Genomic DNA, 27752 nt, shown 5'->3' with positions numbered 1-27752 from the left:
CTTTTTGAGAACATCATCGAATCCACTTCTCAACCTCTCAACATATAAAAGATGCATGTAGCATTGTTTATTTCCCACTTTCACTTTTTTCTCCTTTCACTCTTCATCGCTCTCCGACGTTGTAGTCGCCATTTTTGATATGTGGTTGCTATGGTGAGGAGAAAGAAGCTACCTGATTTGCTCTTGTGATCTAAATCACACCACTCCTGACCTAATGGCACTACGCCCACAGCAGAGATCACTGCGCCTCACCGCAAAATAGTGCCGGGGTTTCACCACCGAACACACAAAATTGGCACAAAATGGAGCGCAATACTGCTCCGATGTGAGCGCATATGACTACGTCTGGTAATTGCAAATGGAAGGACGGATTAAGTTGTGCATGTAGAGGATGGACTGTGATGTGAAACACGGTACTGCTCAAAAAGGTAACTGTGCAAAAATCGTAGATATACGCGGTCTGATAACATTCTCGCAACGAATATTTCATTCCCTGCGCAATATTGCGGCACCTTCATCAATAGGTTCATTGTCAAAATGACATGCCATGTTTGTGACAAAAGTGGACTTCACGCTATAGACTACAGGCGTATTTACGCAAAATGTCGCCTCAGCGAACTGAATGAATGAGGAAATGAATTGTCGTGTGTGGCTGAAAGGAGGCGGGTACAGGCAAAAACTCGAGGTTTATTGTGACAAACCTGCTACCGACCAGGTTAGGTTGATGGACCATGTTAATGTTAACTGACCGAGAGCTTAAATTACCTCTTTTTATGAAACAGGCTAGAGTTCCCTCCCTTTCTGAAACGAGTTTCCCATTTTTCAGGGTTTCTTTACCCAGGTTTCTCACTAAACCTGCTTTGTGAAATACACCCCTGGTGTATTGGTAAATGCATTGACTCCGCAAACTTGTGTGTTGGTTTGAGTACTGACGTTTCCGTGTCTCTTATTGACAACAGCATATGAGAGTTGGAATGGTTGAAGTTTAGCTGTAATTTTGTGTTTCGCCAGTAGGAAGAGCTGTTGTTTCACTAATTGTAACAAAGTTTAACATGGTATGGTGCATTGTTTACGTGCATTGTTTTTGTTTTTCCTATTATCTTTGTGTAATTTGTAGGACTATACTGTTAATAATGCAAGTAAAATTAAAAGGGTAAAATTTACATGTTTAAATTCTAGAGCTCGATTAGGTCACTTCCTGTTTTCCGCTAGCATAGCAAAGCAGCAGCCTGAAGCAGCAGCAGCAGCTCAACCTCACACAAGTTGCAGATATGAAAGTGAAGCTAATTAAGCGAAATAAATACCCCCGTTTGTTCACTAGCAGGCCCAAGTGGTATTTTATTTGTATTTTATGGTTTTCTATGTTTTCTAAAGCTTAGTTTATTTCAGGGCGGCTCGGTAGATGAGTGGTTAGAACGTCCGCCTCCCAGCACTAAGGACTCGGGTTTGAGTCCAGGCTCCGGCTTTCCTGGATGGAGTTTGCATGTTCTCTCCGTGCCTGCGTGGGTCTTCTCCGGGTACTCCGGTCTCCTCCCACATTCCAAAGACATGCATGGCAGGTTAATTGGGCGCTCCGAATTGTCCCTAGGTGTGCTTGCGAGTGTGGATGGCTGTTGGTCTCTGTGTGCCCTAAGATTGGCTGGCAACCAGTTCAGGGTATACCCCGCCTACTGCCCAAAGCCAGCTGAGATAGGCTCCAGCACCCCCCGCAACCCTTCTCAGGAATAAGTGGTCGAGAAAATGGATGGATGGATGGAAAGTTTATTTTCATTGTATACCCAATTTCCACGCCCACTTCCATACATACAACTGATCATCATTACTAGCTCTTTGATACTGCTTAGTGTCTCACTTGCTCGAGTGCATGGTTTAGTAACCTGGAGGTTGCGGGTTCGAATCCCACCTCGGACTGTACATAACAAATACATCCGGGTTCATTATTGTAAGGGATATAGATGTATCAAATGACTGTCAATGCTTCTTTTTTGCAAACAATAACATTCTAAACTGCATTTAAATCACAGAAATATCACGAGATATGACAAAATGAATTTCTGAAGGTGTTTTTCTTTCTCTCGTTGGCTGGTAAATTCGCCTTCTGTTAGTCCAATGATCCATCCATCGTCTTACTCGTCGCTTACTCGTCATAGGGGTCTCGGGAGTGCTGGAGCCTATCCCAGCCGGCCTCGGGCAGTAGGTGGGGTGCACCATGAAATGGTTGCCAGCCAATTGCAGTAGTCCAATGATGATCATGAATAATGTTATGAATGGAACGCTGCTGAAGTGACGTAACTTTAAGGTGTCATCTGATTGGGCGAGGAGTTGTGTTTTGTGCCAAGTAAACTGACATGGCATACTTTTTTTGTGCTGATTTTAGCTGAAGTTTGCTGATAATCCTTTTTTTTAGCACCAGCAACCAAAGCGTGAAAGAGGAGTATAGGCATTGTTTATAAATAGATTAATTAAAAAACTGTACTACTAGTAATTTATGGTAGGTGACTACTGCTGACTACTGACTGAGAATGGGTGGATGGGTTTGTATTTGTTATTTAACTATGGGTTTTTATTTGTTATTTAACTACAAGTTACTAAATAACTACTAGTAATACTACTACTGTTTATACTATTACTACTACTATTACTAATAATTAATAGTTAATTACTTTGTAATTTTCACGGAATTTATCTTTTTATTTCCTTCATTAACATTCTGCTATTAGCATTTAGCTTAGCATTCTGCTATTAGCATTCAGCTATTAGCATTCAGCTTTCAGCATTCCTACACAATTTCTTCAGAAATTTCACTTAGTCTAGTATGTTATGATCTATCGCATACTCTGGTCCGCGGGCCAAATTTGGCCCGCAGTGTAATTATATTTGGCCCGCGAGGCAATTTCAAATTAATATTAGAGCTGTCAAAACAATGCGACAGAGGCAGACACGCCCCCCTCCTCTGTGTCAGTAGCGTCTATGGTAGCAGTCATGGATGTATTAAGAAGGTAGTGATCCGTCTTCGTGCACACTCCTTCGGCTAAAACCCCCGGTGGACTCTGTATCCCCGTTCCTCACCCCCGGATCACATTGTAACCTCAAACTACAGCTGTCACTGTAGTCCACCCTACGAAGAATTGGCGAAAAGAAAGGCAGAAAATAGATGTTTTTTGGACAGATGTGAGACGAAATATCTGTTTACGTATGGAAAAAACAGACCTTTTTGTGTTGTTTGTGGAGCCAACGTGTCAGTAACCAAGGAGTACAATATTAGACGACACTATGAAACTAAACACCATGACAAATATAAGGACATGGACACGACTGAAAGGAGCCAGAAGGTAAAGGAAATCAAAAGAGCTTTGTTTTCACGTCAGAAAATGTTCACAAAAGCCACAACACAAAGTGAGGCTGCTGTAAAGGCAAGTTATATTGTGGCAGAAGAAATCGCCAAACCAGCCCGACCCTTTAATGAGGGAGAGTTTGTAAAAAAAAAAAAATGCATGATGAAGGTTTGTCACCAAGTGTCACCAACTTTTCTCCTCAATGAAGATGACGAAAACATCTCACAGGACACGTCTGACTGATGAACACCTTTGTTTGATAATGAAGGTTTCCTCAGCTCAAACCCTGAGCCCCGACATTGATGAACTGGCATCCAAGCATCCCTGCTATTGGATTCGCCTTTCCACTGGTATTTTAACAGCTCCAGAAAATTTCAGGTTCATATCTTTTCCCTAAGGTACTGGTTGCTATGGACATTTGAAAGATGCAAGTACCAAAACTTTAAACCCCTTTTTCTTAAAACGAGGGATTTCTACCTTCCAACATTAAAATTGATGTAACTTTGTTGATTTTTGAGGTACGGAAGGAAATTAAGGGAATTAAGTGCAGAATTCGAGTATGTCAATATATAGTTTGAGTTTTGTTTTTTGGCACATATTTGCCAGAGTAATACACATATAGTAACAACCCATTATCATTAGGGCAATTTTGACGAAAACTCCTAAAAAGGTGCACCCAAAGTAAGTTTTAAGCTATTCCTGAACCATTGGGAGTATGGGCATAGTATTATTATTATTATTATTATTATTATTATTATTAAAATATTTTATTATTATATTTTTAAGATAACTCTCATAATTTTTGCCACCGATGGGACATCTGCATGACATGACAAAGGAGATTTATATAAGATGTTTTATATATACGTGTTTTAGTTTTTACAAGATTGATTCATTTTGCACAGGACGTGTATATGGCGTTAGATTTGTGCCACAATTCCGCAAGCGTAATGGGAAGTACCGCGTGCAAAAGTTTTGTTAAGTTACGGGATGAAGCAGCTCCTAACTGCTTTCCTGCTTAGCGGAAGACGGAGGGAAAACAAGTTTTAGCGCTCATGGTGATGTTGGATGACGGCATAAAATAGAAGAAAAAAAAAAAAAGAGAAGAGGCTAACCTGCTACTTGCGTTTTATGGTAAGTTACAAAATACTGTACTGTATTTAAGTCAGTAAATCCTATAGTTTTCTCCTCTTTTGATCATGCTACTATCATTACAATCTTAAACAATGCATGCCATCATGAGTGGCGTTGTATAAGGAGTGGAAAAGAAAATGTTAGACCATCCATTTTTCTTTAGTTATTAGTGCCTGGTACCACCAAAGGTATATCGTGAATAATAGAATACATCGAATACCTAAGAGCACTGTGTTTGGCAGTCCAATGCCATCGTTATTGATGTAAGAATTGAATTCATTTTGGTTACAAGACAACCATACACCATGACTAGTAGCTGTTAATAAACGTTTGCCCAAAATAATTGTTTTACTAATGTGAGAAACATGGTTGATCTTGTCATTTTTCCATAACTTAAAGCTAGACAATTAAAAATCTGAGCTCTAACCTTGGGTTTTGTTTTTATTACCAGGCAAAAAAAGATGACAAAGGACACAGAATGCACCTGATGACACCACGAGAAGCAGAAGATGAAGAAGTGGAGTGGAAAAAATATTGATATCACGCTATTGGCCCATGCAATATGCATATAACAGACATGCAATAAGTTTCATATGGAATTGTATGCTTTTATCTGAATTTGACCAGTCAGCCACTAGCTAGTTGAACATTATTGAGGTCATTTCAATTAAATAACTCTGAATACATTTACTGCATGAGAAATATAATTTGTTCATTGGATAATAAAATCATCATCATCATCAGTCATTTCTTTAGATCCATATTAAATATTACAATATCTATTGCTATATTCAGCAAAATCGCGTATTGCATGATTTTCCAATTTCGTGCAGCCCTAATTCCTGAAGTTTTTGAGCCAGCTGATGAGACCAATTTGACTTAGTCATTAAAATGTCTGTAGGAAGAGTCAGAACCTGAAGCTTAAGCTTGACAGCAGAGAAATCAAGAGCTCCTGAAGAATGACAACATTAACATTGGACTATCATAATTTGAAGTTTGAATAGCTGTAATGGCCTGCATACCAAATAAAACATTTTTAAAATATTTTTTTTTCTCCTGTAAGTTGTCGACACCTTTACTGAACTTATTTAAATGTGTCCTGCAAACAGTGTCATTGACAATTAGAAAAATAAAAAGTGTCACACACACTGTATTCGGAACAACCTGTAAACAATAACCAAAATACTATTGCAGGTATAGTGCCAATGCAGTACATGACACATTTATGGTTTCAAGATTAAAGTGCCGAAGTGCACACACTGCAAATTTGCCCATTTGACCATGAAGACCTCAGAGTACTGTACTCACGATGATGTATTGAGAGTGCAAGACCTAAGAGGTTCCACAATGAAAATATATTACACATTGTATTTCTAATTTACACTTAATGATGCATTATCGATCAACAAACAGCAAACTGTACATTTTGTTTTTAAATCAAATGAATGGTTCTCAGTTACAGTGCATCTTTGCAGTTTTTATTTCAAGTTTTACACACAGTAGGCATGGTAGGCTGCTATTGTGGAGCCATCCATCGCCATCCCATCCATCTCAACTGTACTCTCTGTCCTTAGACATCTTATTGATGACTGTGACCCGGATATAGAAACGATGCCCAATCTGGATTGGTTTACCTGGTAAATTGTAAACAAACAAAACTCAAGGTTATTATTTGTAAAACATGAAACAATCATATCCATCCATCTTTATGTAGTTATGGGAAAACAATGTGACCATCCATGTTTCAACAGTTTCTTGTTCATGTTAAATGTCTAGTACAACTAAGGGTAACTAACCACTTCATAACCTCTGCAGCTCTAATATGATGCTCTTTTGAGGGAGAACAGTCAGAAGACCTTTGCAATAATCAAGTCTACTGGAAATAAAAGCATGAGTAAGGTTCTTCTGGTATGGAGCATGCAACCCTTCTGTCGAAGTCTTTTAGGTGGTAAAAGGCTCCTTTAGTGATTTGTTTGATATGGCATTTTTGTGCACAAGTATACAGGCAATGACAACAAAATTAACTCGTGAATTGAATTCAAGAGCTGATATCTCGTCATTTTCCACGATTTTCATAACTCATCAATATCACTAACGTACTTACATCAGTAACTATGGCATTGAGTTAACAGGGCTTTTACTGCAGTCAAGCCAGCCGCCACTCGAAAAGACGAAGTCAAGCCAGCCGCCCCAACGATTGTTAATACTGTGCATTACGGTAACATGCCGACTACCCCTGCGTTGGCCACCTTCAAAATAAAAGCTACTCAACACCTGGTTTAGGGTTTAAAATAAATAATCATAAAAAAATAACGGTTTGTTATTCCAGAACCAGACCAGTTATAAGGGACACTACACCACCCCAGGTATCCGACCAAAGTACTTTCAACAAAATCTGATGTTGCATTTCAAAATAAAACTCATTTGAAAAATTGATTTTCCGACATTAATCCCTGATTTAAAAAAAATCATTAAAAATTCATGGTTTGTTATCCCAGGACCAGACCAGTTCTCAGGGACACTACACCACCCCAAGTATCCAACCAAAGGACTTTAAACAAAATCTGATGTTGCATTTCAAAATAAAACTCATTTGAAAAATTGATTTTCCGACATTAATCCCTGATTTTAAAAAAATCATTAAAAATTCAGGGTTTGTTATCCCAGGACCAGACCAGTTCTGAGGGACACTACACCACCCCAGGTATCCAACCAAAGTACTTTCAACAAAATCTGATGTTGCATTTAAAAATAAAACTCGTTTGAAAAATTGATTTTCCGACATTAATCCCTGATTTCAAAAAATCATTAAAAATTCATGGTTTGTTATCCCAGGACCAGACCAGTCCTAAGGGACACTACACCACCCCAGGTATCCAACCAAAATACTTTGAACAAAATCTGATGTTGCATTTCAAAATAAAACTCATTTGAAAAATGAAATCTCGACTATTATTGCTGATTTCAAAAAATCATTAAAAATTCATGGTTTGTTATCCCAGGACCATACCAGTTCTGAGGGACACTACACCACCCCAGGTATCCAATCAAAGTACTTTCAACAAAATCTGATGTTGCATTTCAAAATAAAACTCATTTGAAAATTTAAATCTCAACATTAATCCCTGATTCAAAAAGTCATGAAAAATTCATGGTTTGTCATCCCAGGACCAGACCAGTTCTAAGGGACACTACAGCACCCCAGGTATCCAGCCAAAGTACTTTGAACAAAATCTGATATAGCATTTCAAAATAAAACTCAATTGAAAATTTAAATCTAGACATTAATCCCTGATTTCAAAAAATCATTAAAAATTCATTGTTTGTTATCCCAGGACCAGACCAGGTCTAGGGGACACTACACCACCCCAGGTATCCAACCAAAGTACTTTCAACAAAACCTGATGTTGCATTTAAAAAAAAAAACTCATTTGAAAATTTAAATCGCGACATTAATCCCTGATTTCAAAAAAATCATTAAAAATTCATGGTTTGTTATCCCAGGACCAGACCAGTTCTAGGGGACACTACACCACCCCAGGTATCCAACCAAAGTACTTTCAACAAAATCTGATGTTGCATTTCAAAATAAAACTCATTTGAAAAATTGATTTTCCGACATTAATCCCTGATTTAAAAAAAATCATTAAAAATTCATGGTTTGTTATCCCAGGACCAGACCAGTTCTAGGGGACACTACACCACCCCAGGTATCCAACCAAAGTACTTTCAACAAAATCTGATGTTGCATTTCAAAATAAAACTCATTTGAAAATTGAAATCTCGACTATAATCCCTGATTTCAAAAAATCGTTAAAAATTCATGGTTTGTCAGGACCGAAGTGAATCAAAATTAATTTTGACACGGAAAAACTTTTCACATGCTTATTTTTATTTTGAATACCTTTATATATTTTGTGAAATTCAAGATCAAGATCAACACACCAATTTTCAGTTTCAAGTTTTATTTTTTCAAGTACAAAACGTTTGGCCCTAATTTAACTCCATACCCCCCCCCCCCCAAACGATCATCCAACGGTCCCATGAGGGCAGGAGGAAAGCAGTTAGGAGCTGCTTCACCCCGTAATATAACAAAACTTTTGTTAAGTAAATAAAAGTCGCAGAAATGCAGATAAAATACAAACAGGAAAGCACCGAGTGCGAGTAAACAAAACAAACAAACCAAAAAAAATCAAAGAAGCGCCCATGATGCAACGCGGCGTGACGACACGTTGTCAAAGTTCTGCCTGATTGGATATTAAACACCCAATCAGGATTTGCTCTCTTGTCCGACTCCTGATTGGTTAAGAATTGTGAGAGAGAATATTACAAGGCCGCTTCTGTCAAAATTTGATGGATGACATTCTTAATTAGATTAGGGGGGTCATGTATGGGTCATGACCCCTCCCTAATGAAGCTTAATGACCCTTTAATGACTTCCAGATGTCATTTAATGAGGGTTAATGACCCTTAATGACTTCCTGATGTCATTTAATGAAGATTAATGACCCTTAATGACTTCCTGATGTCATTTAATGAAGATTAATGACCCTTTAATGACTTCCAGATGTCATATAATGAGGGTTAATGACCTTTAATGACTTCCTGATGTCATTTAATGAGGGTTAATGACCCTTAATGACTTCCTGATGTCATTTAATGAAGATTAATGACCCTTAATGACTTCCTGATGTCATTTAATGAAGATTAATGACCCTTTAATGACTTCCAGATGTCATATAATGAGGGTTAATGACCTTTAATGACTTCCAGATGTCATTTAATGAGGGGTAATGACCTTTAATGACTTCTGGATGTCGTTTAATGAGGATGAATGACCTTTAATGACTTCCGGATGTCGTATAATGAAGATGAATGACCTTTAATGACTTCCGGATGTCGTTTAATGAAGATGAATGACCTTTAATGACTTCCAGGTGTTATATAATGAAGATGAATGACCCTTAATGACTTCCTGATGTCGTATAATGAAGATGAATGACCTTTAATGACTTCCGGATGTCGTTTAATGAAGATGAATGACCTTTAATGACTTCCAGGTGTTATATAATGAAGATGAATGACCCTTAATGACTTCCTGATGTCATTTAATGAAGATTAATGACCCCTTAATGAAGATGGATGATGTGTAGGTGGTGTTCCTACCTGTTTTTGCAGATATCATGGCTGACCCGGGTTCAAATGCTAATTGTTTGGTTAACTTCCGGATCCGGTGCACGCCCCCTAGATTGAGTGAATAATAATGAGATTGAATGACGTGATCGGAGGGAGTGGTTTAGTATGGGTAAAAAGGATATAACAAGCGCTTCAACAGTCCGATAGAGCTACAGCGAGGATAGCGGGGAAAATCAATGTAATCAGCGAGACAAATGTTTCAGTGCAGATGGGACGCACTGGGACCGACTCGATTTTGGATGCGCCGCGTAAGAAGCAGATGTTTTTGCGACGTATTCAGAAACCCCCCGCAGAGTCTTTGGAGGAAATATGGTCTTTGGATCCATCTGCCTCATGGGGATACCGCTTCCTTTACGAGATGGGTGAGCTGTGTCTGTATTTTAGCATGGACGGTGTTGAAAATACATCACCTAGTGGCTATGGGACTCTAAACTCTAATGACTGGGGTATATTAAATCAACTGGTACCTCGAGTGTTGAAAGAATGTATGAAGTCGTCTGAACCATGGAATGTTTTAACATTTACATGGGTCTCGAGGACAACGCCTACAGGTCGTTGGTTTTTTAAGGTGAAAATTGATTCTAACAACCTGATAGAGACTGGTGATCGCACAAATCAGAATGAACTGTTTTTTACTTTGGAAGCATTTAACACTGAATGTGGTGTTTTTTTGAGGGTTTTGACCCTACCGTTGGCTGAATGGAATGAGAGGATGGATGCGCACTCTGAAAAAATCTCCACCCTCTTTTTGGACAGCCGGCATTGGCGAAACATTGTGGGTGTAAGGAAGGCGTTGACGTTTGAGTAGTCAACGCCCCTATGAACCGCCTACTCTGACGTCATAAGCCAACCCCCCCTCAAGGACAGCCCCCCCTACCACTTAGACAATGGGAAAATACGCCTCTTTACAACAAATCCCTCCCATATAACCGCCCCTATGTAATATAAGAGCAGGAGTCTCCAGCCGGACTACACTTTGCCTGAAAAAGCCAGCGACGACAACGATGCCTCCTACCAGACAGAGTTCCAGACGCCTGGCAACATCGTGGACGCCTCTGGGTGCCCGGAGTGTGGTGCCTCTGGTGGAAGGATCACGGCTTAAAGTCTCAAAAGGTACGCAGACAGAGAGCTCTGACTTTGAGGAGGCAAAGGACGTTGAGGCAGCCGCAACCCACCTTGAGCGAGAGCAGTTGGACTGTTCTCAGTACCCCGCGACTGCCGACGAGAACACCCCTCCGCCGGAGAACTCTCAAGAAGTGCAGGTGACCGATGAGTACATTGCCTCGCTGGAGTATTCACAACTGCTGATGACTCCTGAGGAACTCAATACCCGGCACGAACACCTACCTCCTCAGCAGCCTCAGGAGTCTCAGCAGCAGCAGCCTCAGCAGCAACTAACCTCTGACGGGGACGTTGTGGAGGGGTGCCCGCCAACAGCCTTGCCTTCACCTACAAACCTTGACAAGGACTGGGACCTTGTCTGGAACCGGCCCCCGGACAGTTGGCTGTGTCGGGATAAGTACAACTGTATAAAACAGACTATAGGACATCTCCTCAATCAAGTTATAGTTAAATACAGTAGAGATGAATGCAATGGCTGTTTAATCAACCATCCCAGCCAGAGGCAGCACCAGTGTCTAGAAATAGACGATGATGAGTATTTTAGGAAACATTATCATCGTGTGATAGCATTGTTGTGCACGCCTAAATTCCTCCCCAGCATTCATTACATGTTGAACTTGCTTCATCTGACTACCGACATTAAGAAGGTCAAGACAGCGGCCGAGATTGTCCTGCTAGATCTCGAGCAAGAGAAGAAGATACTCGACAAGCTCGAGCAACTGGACGCCCTTGAAGGCCACGGATCGCTGTCGAACGACCTCAAGACTCTGCTGGACAAGTACTACAATTCTAAATAGAGACACACGATGGGAAATATCTTGGGAAAATTGTTGTTTCGATATTACGGTTTGTGTAATTGGGCGGACATTCTGGAGAGAACCATTCTACATACTTCTGACCGAGACGGACGAATTGACAAAATGTTGTTGATTATGCAAAAAGTCAGATCATTGTCTCATTCGCTATTTCATGTATCTTGGGATTGTTTTGTCAGACGTGTTGTGAACGAGAGTCATTTGGGTTTGGCCAATACAATTAAAGCCGTTCTGGATGCATGGTGTGATGACGTGGGTGTAGGTCACCTGGTAACAATTTTGACTCTGTTTGTTGATTCTGCAAAATACTGTCTAGAAAATAACTACCCTTTAGACTTACCTGTTGAATTAAAAGAATTTCAAACCGTCGTTGAATTAAAAGTTAGTCCCTATGTCTTATCCCGAGTCCTTGAGTATATTAATTCTTAGTATTGCCTTTTAGCATTATGCATGTAATCATTTTTACTATTGTGTATGATTATACTATGGAAATCATGTAATAAACCAAAAAAAAACAAAAGTCATGTCTGTGTGAATTTATCAATAAATAATCGTTGCATATATCATTTAAATTCATTTTCTGATGATGGCTGAGAGGAAGTGTATGGAGAAGCTTTACTACGATGCCTCACACCCGGCCAGTTTTGGTGGTGTAGAGCGTTTACACTTAGGTGTACAGGATGTTACGGGTAAAAAAGTAAATCGTGATCGAGTCAGGGGTTTCTTAATCGAGCAAGATGCCTACACCTTACACAAACCCGCTAGAATCAATTTCCCACGAAACAGGGTTTTTGTCCCAAGGGCGCTGAATCAATTTTAGGCAGACCTCTGCGATATGCAGGCCCTGGCTGGCGTCAACGATGGATTTAAATATTTACTGACCGTCATCGATGTTTTTTCAAAAAAAGCCTACGTACGCATTTTGAAGGATAAGACGGCTCCGCAGGTAGTTAAAGCTTTTGAATCTGTTTTGTCTGAGAGTGGGACGCCTCGAAAAATACAGACCGACGCGGGTAAAGAATTTTTTAACAGACATTTTCAGAACCTGATGAAAAAACACAACATTGTTCATTTTGCTACTGCCAGTGATCTGAAAGCCCAGGTTGTTGAAAGGTTTAATAGAACTTTAAAAACTAGAATGTGGAGATATTTTACGGCCAGAAACACACGCAGGTATATCGACGTCGTACAAGATTTAGTAAGTAGTTATAACGAAAGCTACCATAAAAGTATAAAAATGAAGCCCAATCAAGTTACTGATGGAAATACTCAACAGGTTTTCCAGAATCTATACGGTAATATGCCGATAGAGCAAAGTGGGAAATTAAAAATGCGTTTTAAAACAGGAGATGTGGTGAGGATATCTAAATTAAGAGGAGTGTTTGATAAAAAATACGAGCAGAGCTTTACGGACGAATTGTTTACCATATCTGAATGTCTTCCTCGTTTTCCACCCGTCTACAAACTGAAAGATTATGACGGGGATGTCATAGAAGGATCGTTTTACGAAGGTGAATTACAGAAGGTGAGCGTATCAAAAGACCATACATTCCACATTGAGAAAATCCTTAAAAGGCGCACGGTGAGGGGGCAGAGACAATTCCTCGTTCGTTGGAAGGGATGGCCCTCGAAATTCGATAGCTGGGTCCCCGCTTCTCAGATTGTAGACGTTTAAAAAAGAGTTTCAAATACAACTTGTATCAGAAGCCGGCATGGATCCCTTACACGATGGAGGATTCTACGTTACTCTACCTTCTAACGCTAGTATGGATGTGTATACGGACAACACAATCTCACAGTTCAGAGTGAATTTGGCCCAACACATTGATCTCGAAGGAAGTTGGGAGGTGGCCCTGACTGAGATTTCATACCCTCGTAGTTGGATAAACGTACCCGAAAACCAGACTACTTTCTATATAAAAGATATGACGCTTTCCAAAGCTAAGGATGCAAAGAACTCCGAGACAGCTAGGGGGTCTGATAAAAACGAATTTGTAACCCACACCTTAGATATTACATCCGGGGAATATGAAGATCTTGACAAGCTACGAGAGGCGGTTCTGTATATTATAAAAAATAAAATAGGCAACCAAATTTTACTCCATTACGATATTAATATGCGGAAATTTCTTTGGATGTCGTCAACCGGATGTTATAAGATCCGCTTTAATGCACCGTTGGCTTACATACTTGGTATGAAGGAAGGACAATGGTTTACTATAAAACCTAATTGGTTACCTGCCCCGTACCCAGCCGATATAAAGGCGGGTCAATACCATTTATACGTTTATACAGACGTGGTGCAACACCAGACGGTAGGGGATGCCTATGCTCCGTTATTGAGGACTGTTCCGATCGAAGGGAGATACGGGGAGTTTATTTTTAAAACTTTCAACCCTGCTTACTACCTGCCTATTAGTAGGAGACATATTGAAGAAGTAGGAATACAGATTAAGACGGATCAGAATCAGCCTGTTAATTTTAAATACGGAAAGATAATTATTACCCTGCATTTTAAACCGAGGTAAAAAACAATGGTCGTGATGGAGACACACCCTGACCTGTATCGCTTTGTTAATTATTACGAAACCCAAGCAGGAGGGTCGCTTCCGGGTTTTCACGGGGCCCCTGTGCAATATGGGCGAGGTTTGGGCTCCATTTTTTCTAAACTTTTCCGTTTTGTCGTACCTTTAGTCAAAAAAGGTTTTACAGTAGCGAAAACTCACCTGCAGTCGGCGGCTAAAAACATTGCCATGGATGTAGCAGGACGTACGATGGAAAGAATACAGAGAAGAGAAAAGAATCAAGATGGATCCGGGTTAATGGTTTTGGCTCGAAGACCTTCGAGGAGACCGATAGGTCAGAGACTGGTTACGCATAAAAAGCGTAGGCGTGCAGTCAAAAGGAAATCAGTCTCAAGAAGGAAGCGCCGAAGAAGCAACGCCGACATTTTCTCTTAAACAATCTGACGAAAATGGCTCTTTTACATCACAAGTCGCAAGAATGCACTCTGTCGGAATTAGATTTGTTCTCACCCCCAATGACCCAACTTTCGATAGAACAAAGCCAATACGTCGAAATTTCACCCTTATCAGCTTTGACGGAGCAAGGACCCATTGAATTCTTCATACCTGGGGACGGTTCTAAATATATGGATCTCTCGGACACAATGCTTTACCTGCGTTTGCGAGTAACACACAGAGACGGCTCTCATCTGGGCCCCACCGACCACGTAGGCATCATTAACTATCCGTTAAACACAATCTTTACCCAAATAGATGTTACATTAGGGGATAGACTCATCTCACAATCAAGCGCTACTCACCCTTACAGAGCTATGATTGAAACATTGTTAAACTTTTCAGAGGATTCTCTCAAAAGCCAATTCAGCACAGCCATGTTCTTCAAAGACACACGAGGGCGGATGGATTCAACATCGCTCACGGGCAACGATGTTAATGAAGGGCTGGTTCACAGAGCCCAATTGATTGAGGGGTCCAGGGAATTTCAACTCCTAGGCCCCATTCACTCGGATATTTTCTTTTGTGAGAGATACCTCTTAAATAACATGGATATAAGGCTAAAGCTAACAAGAGCCAGCGATGATTTTTGTTTAATGAGTCCCCCCGACGCTGATTGCTCTCTGAAGATAATAGGAGCCACCCTTTTTGTAAAAAAAGTAGCGGTCGCACCGGCCGTTTCTTTGGAGCAGCGGCTCTCCACAAAGACAACGCGCTCTACCCCCTATCGAGGATCAACGTAAAGACTTACTCTATACCCCAGTTATCGAGGATCTGCCATCAAGACAATCTCTTTTTGGGACATACGCCAAAGTATGTGGTTTTAGCACTCGTCAATCACAGCGCTTTTGTGGGGCGGAAGAATTTAAATCCTTTTAACTTTGCCCACCACAATATTGAATACCTAGCCCTGACTCAAGAAGGGCGGCAGATCCCATCTAAGGCGTTTCAACCCCAATTTAACGCAGGAAACGCAGTGCGCGAGTTTCATAACTTGTTTTCCTCGACGGGGAGGTTTTTAAAAGATTTACCTCTAAGTATAGACCACGAAGACTTTCAACAAGGCTATGCTCTGTTTACCTTTAATCTAAATCCTAGCCAGGACACAGAGGCTTTATCCCCTGTGTCCAGCGGTACACTCAGATTGGAGATGAGATTCAGGACCCTGCTTCCCCATACCGCCACACTTATTGTGTACGCTTGTTACGACTCTATTTTAGAAATTAACTCGAAGAGGGAAGTGTTAATGGACTATTACTGAGGAGATGAACGGAAGGGAATTGGAGAGTTTGATGACACGTTTACAAGGACATTTATTTGGAGGGGTTTACGCTTCGGACGAGTTATCCTCCTTGAAACCCTCGCCCCCCATATACTATATAGTTAATACACACCCCCGCTCTAAACCCGGAGAACATTGGTTGGCTCTCACCTTGGAAAAGGACGACTCTGCATCTTTTTTCGACCCCTTCGGCTTTCCCCCTGATTTTAAATATTACCCACAAAGTATAAAGTTTTTTCTGGAAAAGTATTCTAACCGTATAATTTACCATAATCGCCAGTTACAACACGAACTGTCAGCGGCCTGCGGCCCTCATTGTGTGTACTACCTGAGCCATAGAGGGTGTGGAAAGTCTTACCAGGATGTGATGGACTGCTACACCGACGATGTAATCAAGAATGATGCTATGGTATCTGCTTTTGTTCGGCGACACCGGTTTTTTACCTGCATACCATGCGGAGGACAAAAATCATGTTCTTTCAACAAATTTAAAAAATGTCATTGTCTGTAACGGATTATGTTTTTCAAATCATTTATTCAATAAAAGCAATTTAAAAGGCAATACAGAGTGATGTGTTTTTCCTTACATAAAATAAGTGTCATATTTAAAACCCCTCCCACTTTATAGTCGAAGCAGTCCGTTTTCTTTTCTTTTTCCCGTTCGAAGATTCCTTAACAATGGGATTAGATGTATATGAGCCGTTTTTTAGACGTCTCAACTCCTCGCGTGCATGTGGGTTAGAAACCGTTGTTTCGGGTATATTGAGTTCTGAGAGGGTGTGTAGAAACTCGCTCCAACCTCTAGGACCTTGCGATGAAACATTCTTGCCGATGAGATGTTTGAGTAAATCAGTCATGTGGGATCCTCTGACGGGCTTACCTCTGAAGATGAATTCGCTGCGAGGAGTCCAACCTCTTTCGTCGGTAGACAGTTTTCTTAAAACATAATCGGCGTTTTTACGGTAACGAGGAGGGATTGTTTGGACGATGTCGAGCCAGGCTTCATTCTCCAAACCCGTCGCTTCATCTGATGGGGATGTGTTTGATGTCTCAGCAGGTAGAGCCAGGTTGATTGGTCGTCGTTCGTTTTCCCCTTGTTTGAGCAACCCTAAATATCGTTGCATCAAGGATTGGTACTTTTTAATTTTCTCATACTGGTCTAGAGAACTATCTTCTAGGACCTCCTTCATTTTAAAATCCAAATTACGCTCCGCCGTCTCTCGAATGGTTGGTTCCGGCCTGCTTAAACGTTCCAGTTGGTGAGGTGAGACAAGAAACATTTTCTGAGCTGTTCTCAAACTCATGTTGGTTAAAGTTTATTTATTTATTAGACCGCCTAAAAGACTTCCGAGGACAGGGGCGAATGCCCCTAACAAGGGTAAGATAAAACCACCCTTTTGAATCAAGACCGCACGTCTTTTCTTCAGACTTTTTTTCTTATCGACCAATTCTCTGATCACCTTCTTTTGCTTTTTTAGCCTCTTATACTGCGAAGGACTCAGAGGTATGTGACCTTTTAAGAGATTTAGAGCAATCTCGCAGAGAGCTTTCACCAAGCTAGCGGGACCGCGCAAAAGTATGTCTTTACGTTTCTTGGGCTTGTGTGAAACAAAGTTTTGAGCAGCGGAGCATTTCTTTTTAAAAGCTTCGACATCTTATTAAGTCTTGGGTATGTAGACGGTAGGCCACTGATGAGCTAGTAAGCCCGTCCTCAGTCTATATTGATCTGGACATGTCGGGGTTAAATCCACTAATAAATACCCGTGAGCGTCTTTGGCAGCGTCTTCAAAGCTTTCCAAAAAATACTTTTTCTTTGAGGGAAATATCTGATTAGCCAAAACACTCGTTTGTAATTTATCACGCGGGTTTTTAAACAACACCATATAATTACTGTTGAGGCTGATTGTGCGGCTGTATTTACCTTGATGAAAAATGTTTTGCGTTAACATGATGACGCTCATATTCCTATGATGTCTATATTGGGTAAAAATTCTTACCACCTCAGGGTGGTCCGACGCCTGAAAGATGACGTCGTCCAGAATAACCAAATGACTTTGACGCGCTGGAAACAAACTTTCATCCTCAAAAGAATCAGGGAGACCTTTCACAAAGTTAATATTTTTATTCAGCTTTTGAAGTTCCTCGTACAGAGGTTGAAAAGAAGTGTAGATCCATACAACATTGTCAGGAAGACTTTTCATAACATGGTTACAATTTTCCAAGATACTTTTTACAAAATATGTTTTTTCCACACCCGCTTGGTCCAGATATTAAACAAGAAAAGGGGGGTTGAAGCAACTTGAAATCAACCTGATTTAACTCCATTTCACAAAACACACTAATAACCGAAAGGCAGGGTGCGTCCGTGGGGCATAAGACGTCTCTTGTCATATACTACCCTGAACTTTTTCATGAATGACATGTTTTTTAGGTGAAAACCCTTTTTGTTACGCACGATAGTGTGTTGAGGCGTTTCAATCGATCTGGTTTGTGTGCCTGATGAGTCAATGTACCCTTCGACTAAATTCTTGATGCTGTCAAAATTGACGCGTTTGCAAGTGTCATGGGTCTGTGTGATACCTTTTACCTTCATTACCGTTTTCATGCTGTTCCTAGTTTGGTAGGCGTAACTTTTAGGACCCGCTGAAACAAACTCCTGAATGCTATCTCCTCCCAACTCGTCAGTCAAATCCCCCAAATAGTCACCTAATTCCAAAGGACTTTCGCCGTCTTTGACTACATAGACGAGGCTGTCCGTGTCGGTGTACAAAACACTCGTCTGCAGTCGCTCCAAATATGCGTTCATTTTTAGACGTGCATAAGCCGTGGTCATGCATGCTGCAAAGATGTTAGCGGTTTTGGAGGGGGGGACGTTGCAACGTCGGTGGTAGCTGTACTCACGATCGACCTTTGATCGTTGAGGAAGTGAAAGGCTTTGATCTCGTACACCCCCGAAAATAACAATTCAAAGAAGCGTTCTGTGCTGCTTACAATCTCTGTTTTATCCAACTTATCAGGCTGTCCCAATTTGCCCCAAAAGTTGTTGAGGCATAATTTAGACACCTGCCTCTTACCCGCATTCACATTTATTTTTGAGGGGTCTAGTCTAATACCTTGGTGAGTCTCATAGTTTTCGATGTACTTTTCTCTACCTGCCTGATCAACGACGTAGGAAGGATACCCCGAGGCCTCTTGCTTCCCTTTAAGAAATGTATCGATGTATGCTTTGAAGACGTCGCTACTCGACGAGTCAAAATGCCACACCTCCGTAATTTGTGATACGGTGTAGCCCAGCTCGAGAGCCTTGTTGAATTCAGGCGTAACCCAAACACCGGTTAAGGCTCTCTCGTCATCGTTGTGCGAACACGAACTTTCTTGATTGTTAAGTTCTGCGCACGTGCGACAAAGTATAAACACCAGTTTACCTCTTGCCGTTTTGTAGGGCAGCAGGGGGAAATAGAGGCCTCGTGGAGGGTTGACTTTAGCTCTGATGAACCCAAAATACTTTTGGGGGTCATCGAAATTGTCGTGAATGATGGTAGGATGTCCTAACGGATAGGCACATGTGCTGTTGACAAAAGGATAAAGCGATGTAACATCGACGTACATTACACGTTCACCGGGGGCAGCCGTATAACGTAACACGAAGGCATTCGTTCTCCCTCCAAAAAGAGCTTTACGTGGTATAAGAGGCTCAGGGAATTTTGAATTGCGCAAGAACTCTCTTACATCCGGATTTGACTTTTTTAACCGCAGCCACTCATGCTCCCACATCAACACAAGCTGTACACCGTGCTTGACTTTTAGATCCTGTATTTTCTTTTTAACCCTGTCAAACTTTTCTTGAAACGGTCGTTTAGTCATAGGACACTTTTGAGTAGGGTCGTAACATTCACGGCATCCGTGATAGAAACATCCGAGATATTCCCATACATATTTTACGCCGTCTATCAAAGCCTACCCGTCTACATAGTACTGCCCGATCTTGACCTCCCCCTTGTTTAAGGCGTGAATAATAGGTATTTTTTGGCTGTGCGCCACCCACATTAGGTATTGGATCGAGTCGCGTGAGAATGATTTGGATTGTTGTATGTAATTATCGGTCGGCGTAATAGCCAATGTTTTAGGTGTTAGGAAATTGTTACGGAACACCTTCATGCAGGAGGAGGCGGTAGTTACAGAATTGAACGGATCTGTACCAGTCGCATTAAGAAACTCCTCTCTAAATTTCTCACAAGCTGTCGCCAAAATATTCATTTCTGCAGTACATTAGAGCTTCCTGAGCAAAATTGAAGGTTCCCTTACACGCTACCTCGTACCATTCAAAAAACTTTGTACGATGGACCGTCGACATACGCTCTACCCCATAATATTTTGGATCAGGGTAGGGACCGATGTAATTTAAATGGTCTAGAGAGCTAAAGCCATGGGGGAAATACCCTTTAGTTTGATCGATGAAACCTAGAGCTTTAGGCAAGGAGCTGAGGGGCATCGAGAGGAAGGACAAGGAGTCGATGTACCCCAGTTTGTAGTCCGTATCTGAGAAACAAATGACTTTGCTCCCTTGCATAATGACGCTGACATTAACCCCCACGTCTACCATTTAGTTTAGAATGATGTAAGCGTCAAAACCTTTGGCGTTGTGAGCGATTAGTTTAGACTGTTCAAAACGAGGGTTCCTGACATAATCAAGAAATTGTTCGACGCAATCAAGACCCAACCAATGTTTTTCCACCCCCTTTGTCGATTTGGTACACACTAGGTAGGGTTTGTGTTTACCGTCAGCACCTACGAATGTTTCAAAATCGTAGTAAATTATTTGTTTACAAGGCGCTTCCGGTTTTAGAGGTTGCATGTAACACAGATGAGGGTTTCCTCTCGCCTCATCACCGCCCTTAGGTAGAACCTCTCCACATACTGTGCATTTGGCTTGAGGGCATTTATGTTTAACATTCTCCCCCTGTGATTTGACGTAATATTCCACAATGCATTCGCTACATTTTTTGTATTTCTCACAGTTGCTAGTCTCGGATTTTGAGGTCTGTCTGCGTTCTTTGTGTTTAACGAAGCAACTCTCGTTCTGACATATTTTGTTACAATCGTTACAATGAATGGCTTTGAACGGTTGTTGTTTGCAGGTAGGGTCGAGACAGATGTGACAATGCCCCTCACAACTATGTTGTTCTTGGTTTTTATGCCCTTTGTAACATTGTCTGCAAAAGTAGGATTTCCCTATGAACTCCTTAACCGATTTTATTCCATAATAGTGTCCGTCTAATAGCAGTAAGAACACTGAGTCCTCTGATTTGGGGTATTGCGTCTCAAAAAAAGACAGGGGGCGTTCGCAATCCGCTCTATAAGCTATAACGATTTTGCGTTTCACAAGCGTTTCAAATTTGTGTACGTCCCTCAGACTAACGGCAGTCTCACAAGTCAACCCCACGCTTTGCTGTAAATAACGAGCCCTCTGTGTAGCCTGATCAACAGTCAACGATCCGTCAAGCAGGTATGCTAACGATCTAGCAAAGCATAATTTATCATTTTTGTCATACGTTATGTACAAACATCTCTTCTTCTTTTGAACCATTTCATCATTTGTAGTCAAAATTAGTTTGCGTTTGGCACCTCCTCCGCCATTAACATCAAATACAATCTGTACAACAAGTTCTAGACTATTGTCGGCCAGTACCTCTGTATTAGATTGTGCGATGCGATCTAGCAAATTATGGACTGCGTCAGTTACGTCATTCGGGTCATTAACAGCATCTAGGTAACAGTGCTCCCTCACATTTTCACCCACTATTTCTGCTTGGACTATATCACCGCGACTAGTCGATCTGATTATCCTGCACAGCTTCATTCAAATTATTGCCAATGTTTGTGTAGAAGGCTGCAAAATCAAGGGGGTCTTCGGGTCTCGTTGTATTTAGACGTCGTCTTATCTCCAAGTTGTTAAAATTCGGACGCCTAACTTGTCCCCCCACCTGTCTGTTTGTGTCTGAAGATTGTTGCAAGGTGGATTGTGTACTGGGGGTTGGTGCTGGGGGATGTTCTGCTTGAATGTGTCGATGTACCCGAGACTGTTGTTGGAGGTCTTGTCTAGCTGGTGTACTACTACCACCAGCTTCTGTCTGTTGCGTTTGATTGTGCGTGTATGGTTGTGTATTTGACACAAGTGTCTGCTGGCAATGTGTACTGCTGCTACCTTCTACATGTTGCGTTTGATTGTGTGGGTGTGGTTGTGTATTTGACACAAGTGTCTGCTGGCAATGTGTACTGCTGCTACCTTCTACATGTTGTGTTTGATTGTGTGGGTGTGGCTGGTGTTGGAGGTCTTGTCTATCTGGAGTATGTTCTTGTCGGTAATGTGTACTGCTGCTACCTTCTGCATATTGCATTTGATTGCGTGGGTGTGTCTGGGGATGTTGTGAAAATGATACAGAGGATTGCTGTTGGTCATTTCTATGTATGTCTGGTTCAAGTATGTCCTCAAAGGCTTCGCCGTTTGAAGATGACTGGTTAAGACGTGCAAGAGCCCTCTCTAAAGGATTAAAGAAATCAATAAAATCCTCAATGTGTCTTATAGCCACAAACGGATCGCCATCATTGCCGCCGATTTCATCAGGCATTTGAAAAGGCTCGATTTGCATAGAGATCTCATCGTTTAAGGCATTTACAATTTCAGCCAAACCTTGACCTACATTATCTAAATCCATGTCACCCCCCTCAGAGTTTTCCATTTCAGATTCGCTTTCAATCGGTGGAAACCCGTCGAATTCACCTTCCTCTTCGGCCCTCATGTTTTCACGCCTTAATAGCTCTTCTTCTTCTTCTCCTTCTTCGTCAGATATTATTATGACCTCAGGTTGAGCAGTCTCTGGGACCGTCTCGCTCAGTATATCACCACCTATAATCATACAACATTACCGGTTCATTTAAAAAATAGTAATACATAGGTTTTATTTTATTTAAAAAAAGGAAATTTACCGTTCACTCCTGTAGGTAATTCGTCATCCAATTCTTCCTCATCACTCGTAATTACGAAAATCTCCGGCTGTCTAACCCTCTCATTCACATCCTCATTCAATTCTGTAAATATCCATTACTAACAGTTAATTTTAAAGCAAGAAAAAGCTCTAAACGTTTCAAAATAAGAAATACTTACGCCGGATTCCTGGCGCAACATCGCCATCTTGTGACGCTGAATAATAATACAGTTGAATTTCATCCAACAACGCTTCTAATTCTGTAAAAATTCAAATTTAAAATAAGAAATACGAACTCATTCCCTCATTCAAAAAAAAAAAAAAAAACTCTCCTAACTCTATAAAATTAAAATAAATGTAAAACAAAAAATACATATTGATACAGACTTATTCCAAAATCTCTCATAACTTCAAAATAAAATAAACGCTATAAGTATAAAAATAAAGGCATGCATCATTCCATTAAATAAATAAATCACTCACTAAGATGCTTGCTTTTCCAGAAGCTTCATTAAGATGTAGGTTTTTTTTTATTTCATAGCAAAAACATTAATAGAAGTGAATATAAGTGCCACATTTGTATGAGTATATATACATATATAGATAATATCAAGAGTTAATTACCTGGATTCATCTTGGAAGCTCAGAGCCGATACCTCTTGAGAATTTTTCAGAGAAGTGAGTGTGGCATTGCGAAGGCCTCATATTTATACATAGAGGAGGGTGTGCAAAACGCAATTTAAAATCCATAAATTTCTATTAGACCCTCAGAAATGACCCTCACAATTAGCGTATCCGTTCTACTTCAGCCTAATTTAATTTTATGACCAGTACCCCTCTGTTCTCACAGGGGTGAGGAGACTGATACCGCTGATGACCTGCTTTTGTAAAATTGATACTGATATAAATGTAACCGTCAGAGTACATGCTTGTTTTTGTAATATATTTTAGGAAGCGTTGTCTTTCAAACTAACAACATTATAGCCACCGTTTACCTCACACTTCTTCAGCCACCCCGTCTGTCCTCACACTTCTTTGACCCTCATGCAGCCATACATGCGCGCAAGGCCTAGCACAGACATACATTTGACCTCCCCATGAATCTTTGACTGCATCTGCTTCCCCCTACTCACAGGAATATTGAACAATCGCCTTTCTCTGAACAAAAATGCCCCTCACAATTAGCTGCGTGTCCGTTCTTCTTCAGCCTAATTTAATTTTATGACCAACACCCCTGTCCTCGCAGGGGTAAGGAGACTATCGCTGATGATGGCTTTTCACCAATTTCTATATAAAATTATCATTATAAATAGAATCAGATCTAAGTAGATGCATATTTTTGTAATATGTTTTAGGAAGTGTTGTCTTTTCAAACTAACAACATTATAGCCACCGTTTACCTCACACTTCTTCAGCCACCCCGTCTGTCCTCACACTTCTTTGACCCTCATGCAGCCATACATGCGCGTACGCACACACAAGCACAGACATACATTTGACCTCCCCATGAATCTTTGACTGCATCTGCTTCCCCCTACTCACAGGAATATTGAACAAAAATGTCAGATAGTAACTATATCAGTAAGGGGAAATTATATAGTTTTATCCGTTTATTTTCAGATTCAACCCCAGCAGTCACGAACGACTCTTACAACATTTTTACATATAATGTATAACTTCATGTTAGAGTTTTTTAATTTCATAATACCAACTAGCGTATCACAGTTTAACCTTACCTTAAACTTCTTGTTTTACTTTTCCACCGGCGGTTTTACCCATACTAAACCACTCCCTCCGATCACGTCATTCAATCTCATTATTATTCATTATTCACTCAATCTAGGGGGCGTGCACCGGATCCGGAAGTTAACCAAACAATTAGCATTTGAACCCGGGTCAGCCATGATATCTGCAAAAACAGGTAGGAACACCACCTACACATCAACCATCTTCATTAAGGGGTCATTAATCTTCATTAAATGACATCAGGAAGTCATTAAAGGTCATTCATCCTCATTAAACGACATCCAGAAGTCATTAAAGGTCATTAACCCTCATTAAATGACATCTGGAAGTCATTAAAGGTCATTAACCCTCATTATATGACATCTGGAAGTCATTAAAGGGTCATTAATCTTCATTAAATGACATCAGGAAGTCATTAGGGGTCATTAATCTTCATTAAATGACATCAGGAAGTCATTAAGGGTCATTAACCCTCATTAAATGACATCAGGAAGTCATTAAAGGTCATTAACCCTCATTATATGACATCTGGAAGTCATTAAAGGGTCATTAAGCTTCATTAGGGAGGGGTCATGACCCATACATGACCCCCCTAATCTAATTAAGAATGTCATCCATCAAATTTTGACAGAAGCGGCCTTGTAATATTCTCTCTATTGTGGCACAAACATTACGCCTCGACCCTTGCATCGTAAGCGTAAATCAAAGTTTTGTACGTGTTGTAGAGGGATGAAGCAGCTCCTAACCGCTTTCCTGCTTAGCGGAAGAAGGAGGGAAAACAAGTTTTAGCGCTGTTGGATGACGGCATAAAATAGAAGGGGAAAAAAAAGAAAGAGAAGAGGCTAACCTGCTACTTACGTTTTCATTATGGTAAGTTACAAAATAATGTATTGTATTTAAGTCAGTAAATCCTATAGTTTTCTCCTTTTTTGATCGTGCTACTATTACAATCTTAAACAATGCATGCCATCATGAGTGGCGTTGTATAAGGAGTGGAAAAGAAAATGTTAGACCATCCATTTTTCTTTAGTTATTAGTGCCTGGTACCACCAAAGGTATATCGTGAATAATAGAATACCTAAGAGCACTGTTTGGCAGTCCAATGCCATCGTTATTGATGTAAGAATTGAATTCATTTTGGTTACAAGACAACCATACACCATGACTAGTAGCTGTTAATAAACGTTTGCCCAAAATAATTGTTTTACTAATGTGAGAAACATGGTTTATCTTGTCATTTTTTCATAACTAAAGATAGACAATTAAAAATCTGAGCTCTAACCTTGGGTTTTGTTATTACCAGGCAAAAAAGATGACAAAGGACACAGAATGCACCTGTTAACACCACAACAGAAGTGTCAAAAACACCACGGAAAATTGTCGCATTAATCACGTATTAATGCAGATTAATCGCACTATTTTTTTTGACCGCACTTGAGCCTTGAACGTAACCGCGGATGGTTACATTGAAGGCTGCACGGGTCAGTGATGAGGTCAATGCACAGCGTTTCCTCCGCCTGTTGTCCAAAATTTGCGGGGTGACTCCAGTCGGTGGTAAATTTCGCTTTAAAAAACACCCCGATGGGACTATAGATTAATCAAATGTAATTTGAGTTTAATTAATAATTGCTGAATTGCACCCAATTGATATGATGCTGTTGTGTTTTGAGCAATACACACATGCATGTAATTGCGTACATGCATTTAATCAATGTTTGCAAATAACATTCAGATAATAAAATGCGTTAATGTCAAAATATTACGGTATTTTCTATTTATTTTATGTAAATATTATGCAAATACGCAAGTAATTTAGCTGATTAATCGTGATTAATCAAAATTAAAACGTGTGATTAATCAGATTAAAAATTGTAATCGTTTGACAGCACTAATATATATATATATATATATATATATATATATATATATATATATATATATATATATATATATATATATATATATATATATATAGTCCTAGTTGAAACTTTGTGTACGAATGATGTGCAGACTAATGATAAATTTCGATGCAGTGAGACAGATGGTAAGTGGGTTCCATACAAAACTCCAGGACCATCTATCCTGACTGGCACATTCCCCCAGACCCCACAATGGAAGCATCTGATTACTGGAAGTATGTACTGGTACGCTACAATCTGCGATTTGCCAAAAAATATGAGGCCAAGCCAGCAAACGTTCCAGAGGCCTGGAAGAGCATCACAAAGGAGCAAGCGCGGAAGGGATTGAAGGAAACTTTCAGCATTGAATAAAGTGAAAACAGTGAGGTAAAAAGAATAATTTTCCTGGGAGAGGATTAGGACAAGATAGAACAGAAGCAAAGGGAACAGTTCACAATATGTCAGAATATGGTTCTGAAAATAAACATACTATCAGGATGGAATTTAAATAGATCATAAATATTTTTTACAACCTGTAAACATCACGCATTATGATGCCAAGGCAATAAATCGCAGATGATTTATTTCTTTGCTTTGAATATGTATGAAAAACATTTATTCCATTAAAACAAATGCATTGTAAAAATCAGAATCAGAGTCAGAATTGAATTTCTTGTCATTGCACATGCACAGGTACGGAGCAACAAAATTACATTTAACAGGCTTAAACTGTCCAAGAAACATGAAAAACAATGACCAAACAGAAAGTGACAAGACGGAAAGGCCTTGTTGGTATTTGCTCAAATAGCGCTCCAGGATCTTAGAATGAGGAAATGAAAGAAGAATTGGAAAAGGGGAGGGAGAAAAAAAAAAAAAGTCAGCCATGTTCCATCGGGGAGCATGGTAAGAGCATGGTAAACAAAAACTTTAGCACTTACCGACAATACGACGGATCACTAGAAATGGAGGCGACGGGGAGGGAGGAATGGGGCTGAGAGTAGCATGAACTTCCGTGAAGGCATCAGCTGGGTTAGCAGCTCAGTCTGAGAGCACTCTTCAGCACTGGTGACCCATCCAGATAGAGATCAAACTTACAAGAAGTAAGTTTGTCTCATATGTCATTTCCTCCTGAAAATGGCCACTTTTGCATTCTTTTCAGACACATATATTTCTAAGTATTAAATATGAAACATGTACAATGTATGTAATATATAAGGA

The 27752-nt window shown here is 40.3% G+C and overlaps 1 protein-coding gene across 1 annotated transcript; it reads right to left on the bottom strand.

The window, feature by feature from the left end:
* Window positions 1–18309: 18309 nt before the first annotated feature.
* On the bottom strand, window positions 18310–23721 carry LOC144017793 (uncharacterized). Its single transcript, XM_077519711.1, has 4 exons — window positions 23515–23721; window positions 23070–23150; window positions 22892–22993; window positions 18310–22811 (listed from the first exon to the last, which is right to left on the bottom strand). Exons 1-4 carry the CDS (start codon window positions 23522–23524, stop codon window positions 21733–21735), a joined length of 1272 nt encoding a protein of 423 aa, XP_077375837.1. The 5' UTR covers window positions 23525–23721; the 3' UTR covers window positions 18310–21732.
* Between the last annotated feature and the right edge of the window lie 4031 nt (window positions 23722–27752).

Source organism: Festucalex cinctus, chromosome 4 (genome assembly GCF_051991245.1).
Source record: "Festucalex cinctus isolate MCC-2025b chromosome 4, RoL_Fcin_1.0, whole genome shotgun sequence".
In the NCBI taxonomy this organism is placed as follows: domain Eukaryota; kingdom Metazoa; phylum Chordata; class Actinopteri; order Syngnathiformes; family Syngnathidae; genus Festucalex; species Festucalex cinctus.
Note: the sequence above shows the minus strand (reverse complement) of the source record. Positions and strands in the feature narration are given on the sequence as shown.

Bases quoted from the DNA above. Each gene is read 5' to 3' on its own strand.
- LOC144017793 (XM_077519711.1), bottom strand. The intron at 22,994-23,069 runs GTAAGTATTTCT...GGATATTTACAG, and splicing joins TGTTGCGCCAGGAATCCGGC to AATTGAATGAGGATGTGAAT. The intron at 22,812-22,891 runs GTAAATTTCCTT...GTATGATTATAG, and splicing joins ATTACCTACAGGAGTGAACG to GTGGTGATATACTGAGCGAG.